The following is a 16613-nucleotide window of genomic DNA, read 5'->3' on the forward strand; positions in this document are numbered from 1 at the left end:
TAAGACATTACATTTAAAAAAGAAGTTGTATAACATCTGAATATACAAGGGGGAGATTTTGATATAATTTATTTATATAATCCAAATGCAACTGTGATAACTACTTATCATCTACTACTTACAATACAGTCTCTGCTGACATTCTAATAAGGGAATGAAACCAACAAAGACAATTATAATATATGATATAAAGTGATAAGTACACCAGAGCATTATAAAAAGTGCTTTGTGAGGATTCCAAGTCAGATAAGAATTGGAGGACTAATTAGCATCTAAGTTGGGGCTTAAAAGAGCAAAAAGGAAGAGAGGACATTCCAGAGTACATTCCAGAGAATAGTGTGAGCCCACATTAAGAACTACTCTGGAAATAAGGTTATAAAGAGTTTAGAGAAGTCACTATTACAAATGTCAAGTCAGTGACATTCACGTGATTTTCATCCCCCTCACTTCTGGAGCAAAAAATTACTATGGAGTACTTATTCTAGCCATTCATTTTTATCAACATACACAAAGACATAGTCAGGCAAAAATAATCACCCAGCGATATTCTTATTAAAAGGCAGAATTCTGTCTGAAGGGGGAGAGAGAAAGTCTCAAAGTCAGAGAAGACCTGGTTCTGCTAATTCACTGCTAATGTATATTACCTGTGTGATTCTGGGCAAATGCCTTAGTCTTTCAATGTCTCCCACAAATCCTCTAAGATGGTAAATGACAAAGTACCAATCTGCATTGTAAGAGCATCTTTCTTCCCTCTCCAGGTGTTCCCAATATCCCAGAAACCACAGGTCCAGTCCAAACAAACAAAAACCAGAATAGCCCTTTAGGGACCATAGATCTTCTTGTCAGTCCAAATGCTTCTAACACTTCCTCAGCATTCAGCACATACTATAGGCACTTAATAAGTGCTTAGTGATTGATTTCATAACTGTCCTCTATGTTTTCCTCTTTACTCTTTACAGCCTTTCACCAAAGTAGAGTCTTTGCTCTGACATCATTTGGGTGCTACCTAAATGGATGAAGTCTTGGTGTATTAAAACAGGAAAAGCCTCCTTCAAGTCCAATTCTATGCACTAAAATTATTTACCTAAACAAATGTCAAAACCAGAGATTTCTCAGTTGACAGAAAGTTAAATACAGAAAGTCTGTGCTGGTGTATCAATACTTGGTAATGGGTAGTCAATGATACATTTTGGCAGGCCAGGGTCCTGCTCCCCTTATTATCTGCACATATTGGCCACTTCCCCAGCACAGTCCAAGACCACTCCAGGATCAGGTTAAAGTTAATTTGAGGATCTGCATTTGGGTTGGAATGCAGCAGCTATGTAAAATGATCTTTTCAGACAGCTGGCTGGACAGAGGTTTACCTCTATGGCACCCTAAGGAACTTACTGGAGACCTAAATAAGACCACAGTGCACAGAACATAATACACTGACATAATTATCTGCTCAAGCAGCATTAGTATGCCAGAGGCCATAGTTTCCCTGGAATTTCACAAGGTTACACACTCTAGAAGACAAATGCCCTGGAGTCTTACTAATTAATGCCTATAGACAGACAACCTTTCCCTCCTCCATTTCTTTGACACTCAGCTCCCCCAACAACAAATGAAAATCTTTGTCTTCAAATTCCTTCAAAATTTCCCTCAGTAATACAAAGTTCTAGTATCTAATATACATACCTGAGATTTAAAAAATGAAGTTAATCTACAAACCTCTCTCATCAACTGGTTTGCTACTGGGTGAAATCTTTCAGTTAAAGCAACCCATAAAATGTAGAGGGATCTTGATCAGCATCTAGGGAGGGAGTGCCCACACGAACAAAAAACATGGATCTTTCCAAGTATCAAATCAATCTCTGAACCAACAAAACCTTTTCCAACACCCGCCCAGTCCCTACTTCCTGCTATGCATTTTCCCACTTTGTCATGTTACCTCTAATCACCAATCATAGGACACAAATGATAATTCTGTAGTGAAATATATTTCATCTGATTTTTCTTGTGCAGCAAGATAATTGTATACATACGTATGCCTATTTGGATTTAAAGTATATTTTTTACCATGTTTAACATATATTAGATTATATGCCATCTAGGGGAGGGAATAGGGAGAAAAATTGAACACAAAGTTTTTTTTTTTTTTATTATATATATATTTTTTATAATATTATCCCTTGTATTCATTTTTCCAAATTATCCCCCCCTCCCCCCGATGACAGGCAATCCCACACATTTTACATGGAACACAGTTTTTCAAGGGTCAATGTTGAAAAAACTATACTTTCATGTTTTGAAAATAAAAAACTTCAATAAATGAATTAAAAATTTAAAAAAAAAAAAAGTATCCTTCATCAACTTACCACTTGCATGTAAAAAGTTTAAGTGGTAATAGGAATATCTGGGCAACAACAAATATAAACCTGATGAAATCTTGTATTCTCTACAACTTTTCAGTCAATTGTGTGATAATTGATAATGAACATGTGATTTATTTTGGAATATCATCTGCAAAAGCCTTCTAAAACTCTGAGGATTGTTGCAAAAATTTTATATACAGATGAAAGTATTTGTAGTTGGCATTCTCAGTTTCCTTAAAATATGTATTAATATATAACATTAATAATGTTAATGTTTCCCACACATTTATCTTCTCCCCTAAAAAATACTTGTAAAATGATCCCTTAATTGTCCTCAATACTATTTCACTCCCAGCTTGTCTTCTACATAGACTTGCTCTAATCCATCTGCTTTTTCTATTTTTGCCTTCTTTAATGACATTTCTACTTCTTCTATTAGGATATCTAAGAATATGATTTTAAGGTTCAAGTAGCTCTAGTGTCGATGTTGAAAAATATGTTCCAAGTTTTTTCAAAAAAATTTTTTTTCCTGTTTTGGGTCTTCTTTCCACTTTAATTCTTAAATGCTCTTAAGATGACTGCTTAATCACTACTTACATTCTTCCAAAATTCTTTACATTAAGTTTTTACAAATAAGTTTATATTCTAAATGAATGCTGCCACCTCTTTCAACTTGGCAAATAATTTGTGCCTTAACATACCTTTTTGGAGGCATCTTGGAGATTCTTCTGATCTCCTTGTTATGGCTATCGATTTATTTCAGTTAAATTTTTGCATGAAATTATTAGTTTGTAACTACATCTTTTCTTCCATCTACTATTAAATTTCATTATGAATGACTTTTTGAAGATGTAGAATGATTATAATAGATTATCATGTTTTGAGAAATGACAAGATGATTTCAGAAAATCTTGGAAAGACTTAAATGAACTGATGCATAGTAAAGTGAACAGAACAAGACCATACATAATAACAGCAATGTTCAATAAAAAAGTGTGAGTTGGCTATTCTCAGTAATACAATGGTCCAAAACAATCCCAAAGGACTAATAACAAAGCATACAATTCTCATCAGAGGAAGAACTGATATTCTTTGAACACAGACTTAAAGCATTATATTTTTCACATTCTTTCCTTCATTTTTTTTTTCTTTTATTCGAGCCTTTCTGTATGAAATGACTAATATGGAAATGTTTTACATAGCTGCACATATGTAACCTATATCATCTCAAGAGGAGAGGGAGGAAGAAGGTTGGAGATAGAGTCTGGAACTCCAAACTTCAAATAAAAATGTTAACACACACACACACACACACACACACACACACACACACACACACACACACACAATAGTGTCTTGTTTGAAGAAGTCAGTGTTGAATTGTTTTAACTATAGGCCATAGCTTTGTCTCATTTTTATTTATTCTTTCTTCTAGTTTAAAAATTTTTTTTTTGTTTCAATAAAACTCATGACTGAACTATACACAAATAACTGGAATCAGGAATGACTTCCACATAATTTATGTGCTATTTCTTATTTTTAAAATATAACCAATTTCAGTTTTAATGAAATTACTAGAAATAACCATTCCTATCATCTACCAATTCTTCTATTAGCTGAGACCATATTCAAAGCTCATCCAGCATGGGAAAACCTGAATGTGTTATTCAAGAGTCCATGATCAATTCCATACTACTCTGGGCTTTTCAGTAATCCTTTATAAACTTTATTTAATCCAGTATTTAATTTTATATAAAATGCTAGCCTGAAATATATCAAAATACTTGGTTCTCAGGATAACAGATATAGTTAAGGCTTTTTAAAAAATGTATTAGTTCCATCATTAGTAGAAAAGTCCACTATTTGGCTATAACACTTCCAAGTATCCTCCACCCTCTACAAGTGAAATCATTCTGCAAAAATGCCTTTACCCACAGATTTAAGGCAAAAGTCCTACAGAAAGGATTCATAAGTACAGGGACCTAAGGTTTATTTCAGCTTCATGAAGTCACTTAAAATATTTAATAATTAAATGAAGAGGGAAAGCAAACTGATGTAATAAAGCAAATGTTTTTCACCTCTTAAGATCTGGAACCCTTTTGGCTATCTGGTGAGACCTATGGACCCCTTCTTAGAATAACGTTTCCAAATCCATAAAACAAATAGGATTGCAAAGGAAACAAATCACACAGAAATATAGTTATTAAAATTTAAAAGAAAAAAGTTCATAGATCCCGGCCTTGCATATAATGGTACTTTCAAACAGCAGAAAAGGCAACCGTCCCATATACCATTTAAGTACATGTCTGCATGTACTGTGTGTGCTGTGAAATGTGGCACAAGTATTCACATGTTGCCGTTTCAAACACTGGAGCTGGACCTGCTATGTTAGTCTGCCTGTTCCTAAGACAAACACACACAACTTTAATTAAGTTCAAAACGAAATGTGGAGGAAAATTCTATTGAAGTAATTATAACCCTCTAGGGTAAGAGGTTTCAAGGTTCTGCAATCCTCCCACTTCCTCCCATCCACCATGGAAACAACACAGATGCAGCAGAGTGTGGCCAAGTGGAACGGCTTCAGCATAGCCTTGAGGAAGCCCCTTCCTACACCAAGGCCTCCATTCTATTACAACCCCACCACACCTCCTTCTCAGTTTGAGGAAAACAAACTTGCTTGGTCTCTAGAAGAGAGTTATTCCAAGAGCTTCTCCAAAGAAATGGCAAAGAGAAGTCCCCATCTGGTTACTGACCCTGGGTGAGCAGAAACGGAGGTCTCTGGTGAATGTCTGGGGAGACAGCTGCTTTTCTAATCGCCCCCACATTCCTGCAGTTTCTGGGCCAATGGGTGGCAGTGGATTTAAGAATTTCTCCCCTGAAGTTCTACAGGAAATTTGGGGGCTAAAATGCCAGGATGACAGGGTCGCACATCTGAAAAGAGGGGCCTTAGAAGAACGCCCGCTTCCCCGATTCCCAAGTTAAACTAAATCATTAGTGAGTTACACATGAGAATTGGAGAATTAATAAGAATTGGAATGTCTTCTCCCCTCCCCCCATATAAGGAAGTACCCATAAATAAAAGGCTGGCTGAGAGCCAGAAAAAGCCTAGGTTGCAGTCTTTACCTTCACATACACTGGTAAATCATTCGAACACTTAATGATTTAGGAAACTTTTTGGGACTATGAGCTAGAGAAAAGACTGATCTCTGTTAATAAAGAAGGTTGTCTTACCAGGAGCTCTGTCTTTAGGACTAGATAGTCTCAAAATCTCTGGTGTTCTCACTGGCACATCCACCACACCTGGAGCGCTCTTCCTCCTCCAGTAGCCTACAGACACCCCAAGCTTCCAAAAAGCCTCTTCCTTTATAAGAAACCTACTCCAACCCCATTAAATTTTAATGGCTTCCCACTGTTAATTACTTCCTATTTAGCCAACAAGTAGCTTTCATTGTCTACATTTATTTGCATGAAGTTCACCCCATTCGGCTGTAAGCTTGAATAAGGGAGGGACTACTTTTTGCCTACTTTTGTATCTCCAAGGTTAAGCACAGCATCCGGCACATAGTAGGAGCTTAATAAAAGTTGACTGACTGATGGAATCAAAGGTCCAGAGTTCAACCCTAATCTTATCGCCCCCCACAAATGAATTAGGTAAGAGGTTCTTCTAAAAGAAGCTCAAATTTCTGCTGTGAGGCGAATGTTTTGCCAGTTTCTATGAGGGATATAAAAGCAGAACAGATGTGTTGCAGCAACTTTTCTTAAGGACTTCAGTTATGTTGGAGAGGCAGGATTATAGGGCCCAGGTTTGGTCTGGGGGGGGAGGGTTAGAAGGTGCAGTCCCTTCATTTTACAGGAAATGAATCCATGATCCAGAGAAAGTAAATAATCTGCCCCAGGTCTTACAGGTCCACAGACTATAAACTGATGCATATCTCCTTTGATAGAATGTAAATCCCTGAGACGGAGACTCTCATTTTTTTGTCTTCACATACTCAGGTCTTAGCACTAGAAGAACAGTAATTTAACAAATGTTAACTGATCTTTAAGAATTGTTAAGATTTGGATTTATAAAGAAGAGAGTAAGAATGCATTTCAGGAAAGAACAGCATCATTATGAACTCTGTGGTACTGTAAGTCCCTTGACCTACACAAGTAGGTTTGGTAGCTGGGAAGGATGGCCTAAGGTAAATTAGTTAACTACAGGAGTTAAGTTATAAAGTGGGCAGTACTATGGAACTCCTTTGATTCTAGAAAGTGAAAACAGAGCCTTTGCAGACCCTAAGTAGGAAATGCCTTTCCTTTCCTTCCAAAAAGGTTAAATCCAAGATCTAGTTTGGAGAAAGGTATTTATTCTTTTATTTTTGCTTTGGATAAATTGATGGGAGAGGTTAGGAAGTTGCCTGGGGCCATAGAGACACTCCCAGAGACTATAGGCCCAAGGGCAAGATTCAATACCAGAATGTGGGCCTCTGGACAGTGAATTCTTTGGCCAAGACCACCCAGGAAACAAGGATAGATGCCAAACTTCAGCTCTATGCAGCTCTCTGCTCCTTCAAATATGGCGGCTAAATGATAGAAAAGGATGCAAAGGGTATTGAGTCACATAATATTTCAACTTTTTATAAATTTAATTTTACTTCCTGCTTCAAATGTGAGATCCCTAAGAGTAGAAATATAGCTAGAGGAATTAAATGTGTATCAATCTAGACATCCTTGCATATTCTTAACTCCTCCTTAGAACAACCACCTCAGGAGGGGGTGTAGCCTGAGAAGTGGTAGAAAGCAAAACATTTTACTCACTTTAGAAACCAGATGGTATCTTAAACACTGCTAACTTCAGGGCTCAAACATTGGCTCAGGGATATCAGGGATAGGCTGCTTTGATTGGTTATGGTTTCAGAAACGCTTCTAGCAAGTTTCCAGTTCAAGTAATTTGGTATTAAACCAATTCAGTCTGCATTTTTAATAAGTGAACTCACATGAAAAATATAAGGTAGAAGCAAAAATCTCTAAAGGTTAAGAATCAAAATCCTCTGCAAATGTGAGACTTGAGACTTAACATAGGAATATTAAATTAGATTAAGCACAAATAGAGAAGTGTAAATTTTCAAATACTTGCCTCAGTAACCAATCATCCAATTGACTTGGGATCAAAGAATTAACAAGAAATTGTTAGTAACAAAGAATTATTAGTTAACTTCTGCTTTTTATGATATGGACAGGGCAGAGTTATCTCATTCTGTACTTTTCAAATATGAGCCTTTATGATAACTTAAGGATATTGGATTTGAATAATAGGATAGGGACAAGAACTTTATAATGGCCCCTTGTAAGCCAGAGGTTACAGACTAGAAGTCTGGCACTGTTACTAAGTTAAGCTTGGGTAAGTGTATATTTATTCTCAGCGTCCTCAGTTTCTTAACCTGTAAATTGAGAGAGCTAGACCAGATAATTTCTAAGGTCTCCAGTCTCCACTGGATCTAAATTACCTGTTATCCTGGTTAGAAAACTGGAAACAAAGTCCTCTCATCTACTGCAATGCCCCTCTCAGGTTGAGCTCATCACTTCTACCCTCATCACCAGGAGGCTAATACAAGCCTTGATGGGCACCACTTCCCGGATGGAATCCCGAATCCCTCCCAATTCCTTCTCCTTTATAGAGAGGGTAGAATCTGGACTTTTCAGCCTGCTCCATTCATTACCTGCTGCTTTGCCTGGTTTCTAGATGCCCCTGTACTGAGCTCCTTGAGAGTAAGACCTCTCTCTCTCTTTATTAATTGTATCTCCTTTGCTCAGCACAATGCCTGGCACATATTACATGTTTAAAATGTTTACTGGATTCTTTTGACTGAATAACTGATAAAAGATTTGAGAAGAACAAAATTCCATGAAGAAAAAAAGAGGTTCAGATTTGAAAGATATGGCTTTTCCTGGAGGGCAAGAAACTAGAAAAACAGTATTCCTTCTCTTTATTATTTTGCTCTAATAACTTCCTACATTAACAATGTTATCTAGTGAAAAAAATGTTAAGATTTAGAATTCAAAACTACATACAAGTGTTGATCCTGATTTTATGATTAACTCAATATTTACAGAGTGCCTGTATGCAAAGCACACAATTCTATCAATCAATAAATCAGCCTCAAGCACTTAAACCCATATTATGGGCCAGGCATTGTGCTAGACATTAGGGAGGCAAAGGCAAATAGGAAACTTTCAGTCCCTGGCCTTAAAGGGCTTACATTCTATCAGGAAGAACAATAAATATGCATTAAATGTTTACAAGGTAATAGTGATAGGGTGATAACACTCCAAGCTAGAGGTAATCAGGAAAGGCCTCCTGTATCTTGTGGCATCTGAGCTGGTTGGAAGGAAACTATGGATTCTTTAAGAGGCAGAGGGCATGCTGAGGGATAAGGGCTAGCCTGTACAAAAGCAAGATGAGGGAAGAATTATCACGTGCAAAGAACAGCAAGTCGTCCAGTCAGCCAAACTGTGTAATGCATGAAGATGTGGAGAATAAAAGTACTGAAATTTACTGGTCAGGAGAGTTAAACATGGTCACACTTCAGGAAAAGTACTACAAAAGATGTCTCTCCAAGAAAAGTCACAATGTTTACTAAGTTTCCTTATCAGCAAAATGGGAATTATACAAACTGTGATTGTGTTAGAGTAGGAATTCTCAGATAGGAACTTTTACCAATAGAATATCTTCTGTTCAACTGGAGAGTCTCAGGGCAGAGGTTCTTAACCTGGGGGCCCTGGAATTGCCTTTTAATTTTTTTTTTTTTTTTTTTTTTTTTTTTTTTTTTTTGCTGAGGCAATTGGGATTAAGTGACTTGCCCAGTGCCACACTGCCAGATTTGAAGTCAGGTCCTCTTGACTTCAGGACTGGTACTCTATCCACTGTGCCACCTGGCTACCCCTAGAATTGGGTTTTTTAAAAATATATTTGAATAACTGCTTTTCAGTACAATTGGTTTCCTTTGTAATCCTATGTATTTTATGAATTGAAAAATATTTTAAGAAGAGTTCCATAGTTGTTAGATGCTCAAAGAAATAGGTACATGAAACAAAAAAGATTAATGTCTGTCTTTGGATCACTGGAAAATTAAATGACTTGCCTATAGTCAACAATCAGTATTTGACTGAGGCAAAATGGAGATGAAAACATTTGAAAATACAAATGCATACATGTGCATGCACAGACACACAGACACACACATTTTATTCAGTAGGCATTCTCCAAGTTGCAGAATCAAGAGGAACATTCCAAACTCCTCCATACAATTACTGATTTGTTTTGAGAAACAATAAAGCACAGTGGAAAGACTGCTAGAATTATGATAGAAGACTGTGCCTCACTAACAAGCTATGTGACCATAGACAAATCAGTTATACTCCCCAGCCCTAATTTCTCTATCTGTAAAATGAAGAAAATCATTGAATTTGTACCTCAAAGGAAAAGTCTTGATCAGCCTTAATCTCCTCTATTAAGCATAAATCATTACCACCATTAACAAATCTTCAGGTAGTTAATGAACAAATAAGTGCTCTCACAATGTCCAGATTTTTGAAATTGTCTTGCTATATTGCTGGTCTACAATCATATTTCATCTCTGAATTAGTTGAGATGATTATGAACACACCTTCCTTTTCTCTGAGGTGTGCGAAGCCGCCTGATGCAAGGAATTACAAAGTCACTTTGGGGAAAATCTGGACAAGATAATCAGGAAAGGGGTGGCTAGGTGGTGCAGTAGATAGAGCACCAGCCTTGAATTCAGGAGAACCCCAATTCAAATGTGGTCTCAGACACTTAACACTTCCTAGCTGTGTGACTCTGGGCAAGTCACTTAACCCCAGCCTCAGGGGAAAAAAAAAAAAAAAAAAAGATAATCAAGAAAATGGTGCAGGAACCAAACCCTCAAACCTATTATATATAGCTAAATACTCTCAGGAGGGGCTTGGGTGTAGTCACTGTTGCTTGGGGTCCAAGACCAGGACTACTCTTCTACCGGAAGGACTAGCTTCCAATCAACAGAAATCTCAACTAAGCAAAGATTAGAGGAGTGAAATTATTTAACCCCCAAAGTGGCATCAAGGGAATGCAGAAAGTATGAGGGTCAAAAGCAGAGGTCTCCTTTGCTGTTGCTCTCCTCCCTTTCTTGCTCCTCTAGGACTTGTTTTTTTCCTCTGTCCCAGGCTAGTACTACAGAGCTTAGGACACTGGTGTGGGTTCAGTATTTCCATGGAGCCCACAGTTTTTGGTAACCATAGTTAACTCATAGTAACTAATGAGTAGTGTAAGTGGATAGGGATCTGATTTTGGGAATCCGGAAGACCTAGATTCAAGTACTACATTTGACACATACTGACTATATACCCTGATCTGAGGCACAAAGTGTCAGAGCAGGGGTTGATGACTGGCGTTAGTAGAGAGCAATTTTTTCCTTGGAGTTCCCTACAAATAAACCCACAGCTGCTGTCAAAAATAAAAAACACACAAAAAACCCACTTAATTCATATTATCAATTTATGCTTTACTCCTGAATTTCCCTCAACTACCTTTCCCAGGATTTACGGTTGAGAAGGATCTTAGAAATTGTCTTGTTCAGTTCATTCACTTTATAGATTGAGAAATTAAACAGAACAAATTCTCTAAGGACATAGCAAAGCAGATGATCTCATCCATTGGTGTAAAACTATTTGTTTTCCTTGAATAAGACACTTGCAGCTTTGGCTGCTACCTCAAACTTGCTATCAAATAGACTTTTTTTTTTTTTTTTTTTAACCAATTCTAAAATTTCTGACTTTGAAGAAGAAATGTTTTGTCATTCCTATGAAACTCTGCCAGAATGACACACATTCCCTTAGGAATGCCCCCTTCTCTTGGTTGATTCACCTTCTCCTGTGTAAGGTATCACTTCTCTATCCTAAGCTGTAACACTACACTGCTGATTGGCTGAATACTCTAAAGCCAACCTGAGAAATTTTAAGAACCATATCTGTACCTTAAGAAGCAGAAAGTAAATTGTCTTTCTTAGTGTGCTTAAAACTCTTGGCCATTTAAATTATTTGATTCCCAGTCAGATCCAGCTGATGAGTAAGATTCAACCTGAGCTCTTCAGCAACTCAAGCTGAGAAATTCTCTTACAAAGATGGGGTAACTGAGGTTCAGGGAGGTCAAGACTTATATGTCTTTTGATTTCAAATCCATGTCTATTTTCATTATACCAAGCTGCCTCTTCAGTTTGTACCTTCCTATTCTTTAGTTTGACAACCAGAAGAAAGCTTTTCAAACTTTTCAAAGAACTTTTATTATTAGTAAGGAAGGACAGCTATAGAATCTTCTTCAAGACATATTTTTAGTGAGGAATTAGATTATAGTCACCCTGCTCATGATTCCCCAACAAATACCTCATAACCAAATCCTGATGGTCAAGTCATGAAACTCAACAGCAATAAGCTAATCATCTGTCTAAAACACTGTTCTTATGAATCTATTATCCCTTGGAATGTTATTTCTCCTAATATTGTATCTTTGTAGAAACAATTACCATTAGGTAAGGAATGCTTCTATACAGCAGGACTTGTTAAATTTTTTGTACCCTTTTCACCAGAGAAATTTTACATGACCCTGGGTATACAGGTATATAAAACAGGTATACAAATCAAACATTTACTAAGAATAAATCATAATTCTGCAACCTCTACATTCAGTGACATGATCCCATATAGGGTCATGACCCACAATATAAGAAATTTTGATATAGATGTTCCTAAAGTCTTACTGTGGTATTAAGCTTAAAAAAAATTAATTCAAACTGCACTGACTTTTATACCACTGACAAATGAAAAGGCAACAAAATCTATGAGTTATGCAGAATAAATAACAATAATGGTACATTAATTACAAATATCGGAGAAGCAGGGTGATGTTCTGGAAGGAACAGACTTTGGTAGAGACATGAATTAAAATGCAGCTTCTATCACAACCTCTTAAAGCCACAACTTTCTTATCTCTAAAATGGAGATGATAATCGCTGCATTCCCAGCTTCAGAAGGCTATTCTAAGAAAACCCCTCTGGAAATCTTAAGACACTATATAGAGGTGAGCTATTGTTATAGAGACAGTGGTGAGCATAATTAAAGCTCATTCCTTGCCTTTTACATATATAATGTATATAATTCAGGTCAAACAATATTTTTTCCCTAGAAGGAGAAGACAGCTTTCATACCATCTGATTACACTTGAGAAGAAATCACAACTACAAGATGATGGAGGGATGGGGGCACCAGATGGAGCAGTGAACAAAGTATTGGACTTGGAATCAGGGAAAATCTGATTTTTACATCCTGATTCAGACATTTTATTAACCATATGATCCTGGGCAAGTCACTTATCCTTTTTGGACTTTTTTTTTTTTTTTTTTTTTTGCCTCAGTTTCTTCATCTATAAAATAGGACTAATAATGGAAACTACCTACACCTCAAGGTCATTGTGAAAATCAAATGAGATAACATGCAAAGTGCTTTCCAAACTTTAAAGCACTCCATAAATGTTAGCTTTTATTTTTGTTGTTTTTCAAAATAATAATTTGGAAGTAGAATGGAAAGGAATGAGATTTAGCAATAAGAATCCCACACAAACTTATGGGAAGTTCACAAAGATACTTGAAACCATTTGTAAAATAAATGTCACATGGAATCCTAACAAATTTCCCAGGATCCTCACATTCCAGTGTGTGAAAATCTTAACTAATCAGGGCAAAGATCAACAAAATACTCACGCAGTTTTGCCCTCGCTGTCATGCTTGGTGGCACAGGCACCCTTCTTGCCCAGCAGGGAGACCACCTTCTCCACATCTCCATTCTCCACAGCCTGCAACAGCCGATCATCATTCTTATTCCACTCGTTAGTCTGGAAAGCAAGGAAAAAAGAATGGAATGAACAAATAGGCAAGACCACAGGAATAGGCAAGATCACTGGTCCGTCTGATTTGCCTTAAGTCCTTCCTGTATCTTCCCATCAGCACCCCAAGCCCACATAAAAAGTTTCCACAAATACATCAACTTTAAAAATACCTTACCTTTTCCCATTCAGAAAAAGGGAGCTGTATCCTAAACAAATAGCATACATGTGACTTGAACAGTCACCACAAAACTCTACATTAAAACCACTTCTTTAAACTTGCTCCCGCTCTCCAGATGCCAGTTTACATATTAGCTCAACTCAAGCCAATCTTTAGGGCTGGCCCTGGAGGATGAGCCTTTGTCCTCGAGTCCAAAGTTCGTCCTGTGTGACCATACTACAGAAGCAGTTCTATCTAACCTCCCTAAGCTACATGAGGTTTCAGAGATACAACAGCCTCTTCTGCTTCTATCCAGTCTCTTTCTGGCCTTTGTTTACCAGACCCTGGGTTGATTCTAGGAGGCTGAGCCCACAGAGTCTTCCTGCAGACAGATGCAACTCAGAGCAGCACCTCAACTACCCCTAATCAAAGGCAAAAACATTCTTTCCTCCTAAGTAATGACAACACATTCCCAAGTACAGACGATATTTACTCCTCCCCCCCTCCTTTGCCCCAATTTCAAGTATATTCTATTAGGGTCACTTCTCAAGAGCCAACTCACCAGAGACAATCCCAGTAAACGCTGAAGGTACGGCATGGTTGGCAATCAACACATTCAGGTTTCAGAACCTGCAGCAAATAACCAGACGTGGGAGGGACTTCAGCCCAACCACCAATAGGATAAGAGAGGGTGGATCAGCGCTTGATTTATATGGGGCTCCCACTTGTCTTTGTTTTCGGACACAGCAGCTGATAATGAAAGCATGCAAAGTAGCTGCAGCTGCCCAAAATAGGCCAGTCCCCAAAGAGGCAAGGTCTCCAGATGTCCAAGAACTTGGCTGAGAAGAGACATCCTAAATGAAACCTTTCCAATTTGGGGGGAGTTACTGGCTTCTTCTACATTTGTAAAATGCCAGATTTTTCTAGGTCTACACAATGAAATCACAAGCAGTAAATTTCTATCCTTCTAGACACCATTCATATCTTAAAGGTTTAGGAACACAGGTTTCCCAGTTTATATCACTTCTCTAGGGTGTGGAAGCTTTGGGCTGGGCCAGGCCTTTTATTTCTTCAAGTTGGAAAGCTTCCAGGATGAATTCCTTTTCAGAAGAGCCACTGACTATCTCAGGTTAAAGGTACCTATACTATCCATACAGAACTCCATTTATCTGCAAATAGAACAGCAGCAGCATCTCATCTCCCCTAAATCAATAGTCTTCCTCCTGGCCAGCAGCACAGCAAACACTACAGCCTGTAGCACCAGAAGGTATTAATGGAAAAGGAAGGCTCACATTTCCTTTGGTTATAGATGAGTAGCAATAACATGTTGCTGTACTTGCTCTAGACTAAATTTCACAGTAAATGTCCTATAAACAAAAATTTCTATTGAGATGTTTTAAACCAGTGAGTTCCTACTGACTCTGGCTCATAGGTAAAATTATATAGTGTCTTTTAGGATCTTCCTGACTAGAAACAACTATTGTGAGGAAACCAAAATGGCAGAAGAGCTACAGAAAACACAAAAGTTACTTATACTCATTTAGGAAATACCTTTTGATGTTGTATTTTCATTCAATAAGCATTTATTTTATCTATACCCATTTAGGAAGCAGCTTAAAGAGATTCTACTCATTCTTTTATTCAACAAGAATTTGTTTAAAAAAAAAAAAAAAGAATTTATTTAAACACTAATGATATTGCTGGCCCATAGGTAGACACAGCAGATAGAAAATGAAATTGTTCCTGTTCTCAAGATAATTTGTATTACATTTGGGGGCAGTGGTGAAGAGAAACAATATATGCACACTTACAAATACCAAATATATACAAAGTAATGGGAGTGGGAAACGAAATACTAGCAACCAGTGAAATCAGGAAAGTCCTTGTGTATTATTAAGGCCAGTACAATAAAAATTTGTGATAAAGAACAATCAAAGTACAGAATTCTAAGTATGATCATTTTATTAGCAAGGCTAGCAATTGCTAATAAAAGAGATCCAAGACAAAGTGGGATGGAGGGTCCTGGTAATAAGGAAACCTGATTGTGAATAGCTAGCTTTTCAAGATGTGGTAGTTACCCAGACAGACACTATTAGGTCTAAGGGTAAGCTGATGCTTATATAGCACTATTTTCTGGTCAAGGGCCAGGGAGTTGTTTATATTAATAATAAGCTTTGGAATTTACAAATGGTCGTTTCCCATTCCTTTCAAAACTACAATTGTGAGGGTCCCACCTTCCTCATTCCCAGATGCAGTCCATTGAGATTTACTACCTCTTTCATTCTTATCAGTCAATATACTTTATTAAGGACCTACTGTTATGTCAGGAATGCAAATATGAAAAATGCCAGTCCCTACCTTCAAGCTTCTTACATTTTAATGGAGGAAGTCAACACAAAAGGAAATTGAAAGCAGATTGGTGTGGGAGGAAAGGGAAATGGAAGCAGGGGCAAGATAGAGAATTTTGGAGGAGTGTGGCTAAATGGAAAAGGAAGATCACTGTACTTTAGAATCAGACCAGTAATCTGGTCATCTGGTGGAGAGGTCCTTCCTTAACCAAAATCAAAGTCATAAATACCTAAAGGAATTTTCTTACCAACTCACTTTGTCCAATCTTCTACCATTAAGTAGGTTGATACTAACACTGTCTAGTTCAGAATAGCATTTAAATTAAAGATCTCTACAAAGCATTTTAAAATAACCCACTTCCCTGTCTAAAGAACATGCCCCTTCCTAATATTCTCACTTGCTATTCAGGAAGGCAAATTCTCTGTCCCCATCATGAATGTCATGAGTGTTCTTTATGTAGGATGGGTTCAATAAATGCAAACTTGCATTTCCTCATCTGTAAAATGAGTTGGAGAAGGAAATAGCAAACCAGGTTATCATCTTTCCCAAGAAAAGCCCAAATGAAGTCACAAAAAGTTGGACATGACTGAAATGAACAAGTAGCAATAGTATGATAGTGCCAGAAGGAATGTTCTTTGCCCACAAAAAAATTTACAATCCAACCTATATTAAGGTTCATGTGGAAAACAGACAAGTATCTTTTCTATCTACTCTCACTGACAAGAGTGGTCAAGAAGAAAGGAACTTGGAAATGATATTCAAGAAACCTGAATCCTAACCTTAGGTTGCAGACTGGATAACCTCTCAGACCTCTTCACCGTCAAGATTTTAGGAC

General features: G+C 37.4%; 1 protein-coding gene across 7 annotated transcripts in view; it reads right to left on the bottom strand.

Annotated features, from left to right (window-relative positions):
- RAI14 (retinoic acid induced 14) overlaps positions 1 to 16613 on the bottom strand; it is a 149291-nt gene that overhangs the window by 43101 nt on the left and 89577 nt on the right. For all 7 annotated transcript variants that reach the window (XM_074282708.1, XM_074282707.1, XM_074282705.1 and 4 more), the window contains exon 3: positions 13148 to 13278. In XM_074282708.1, the coding sequence (XP_074138809.1) occupies positions 13148 to 13278 (131 nt within the window). The remainder of the gene's footprint in view (positions 1 to 13147; positions 13279 to 16613) is intronic.

The sequence above is a fragment of the Sminthopsis crassicaudata genome, chromosome 1 (genome assembly GCF_048593235.1).
Source record: "Sminthopsis crassicaudata isolate SCR6 chromosome 1, ASM4859323v1, whole genome shotgun sequence".
Lineage (NCBI taxonomy): Eukaryota > Metazoa > Chordata > Mammalia > Dasyuromorphia > Dasyuridae > Sminthopsis > Sminthopsis crassicaudata.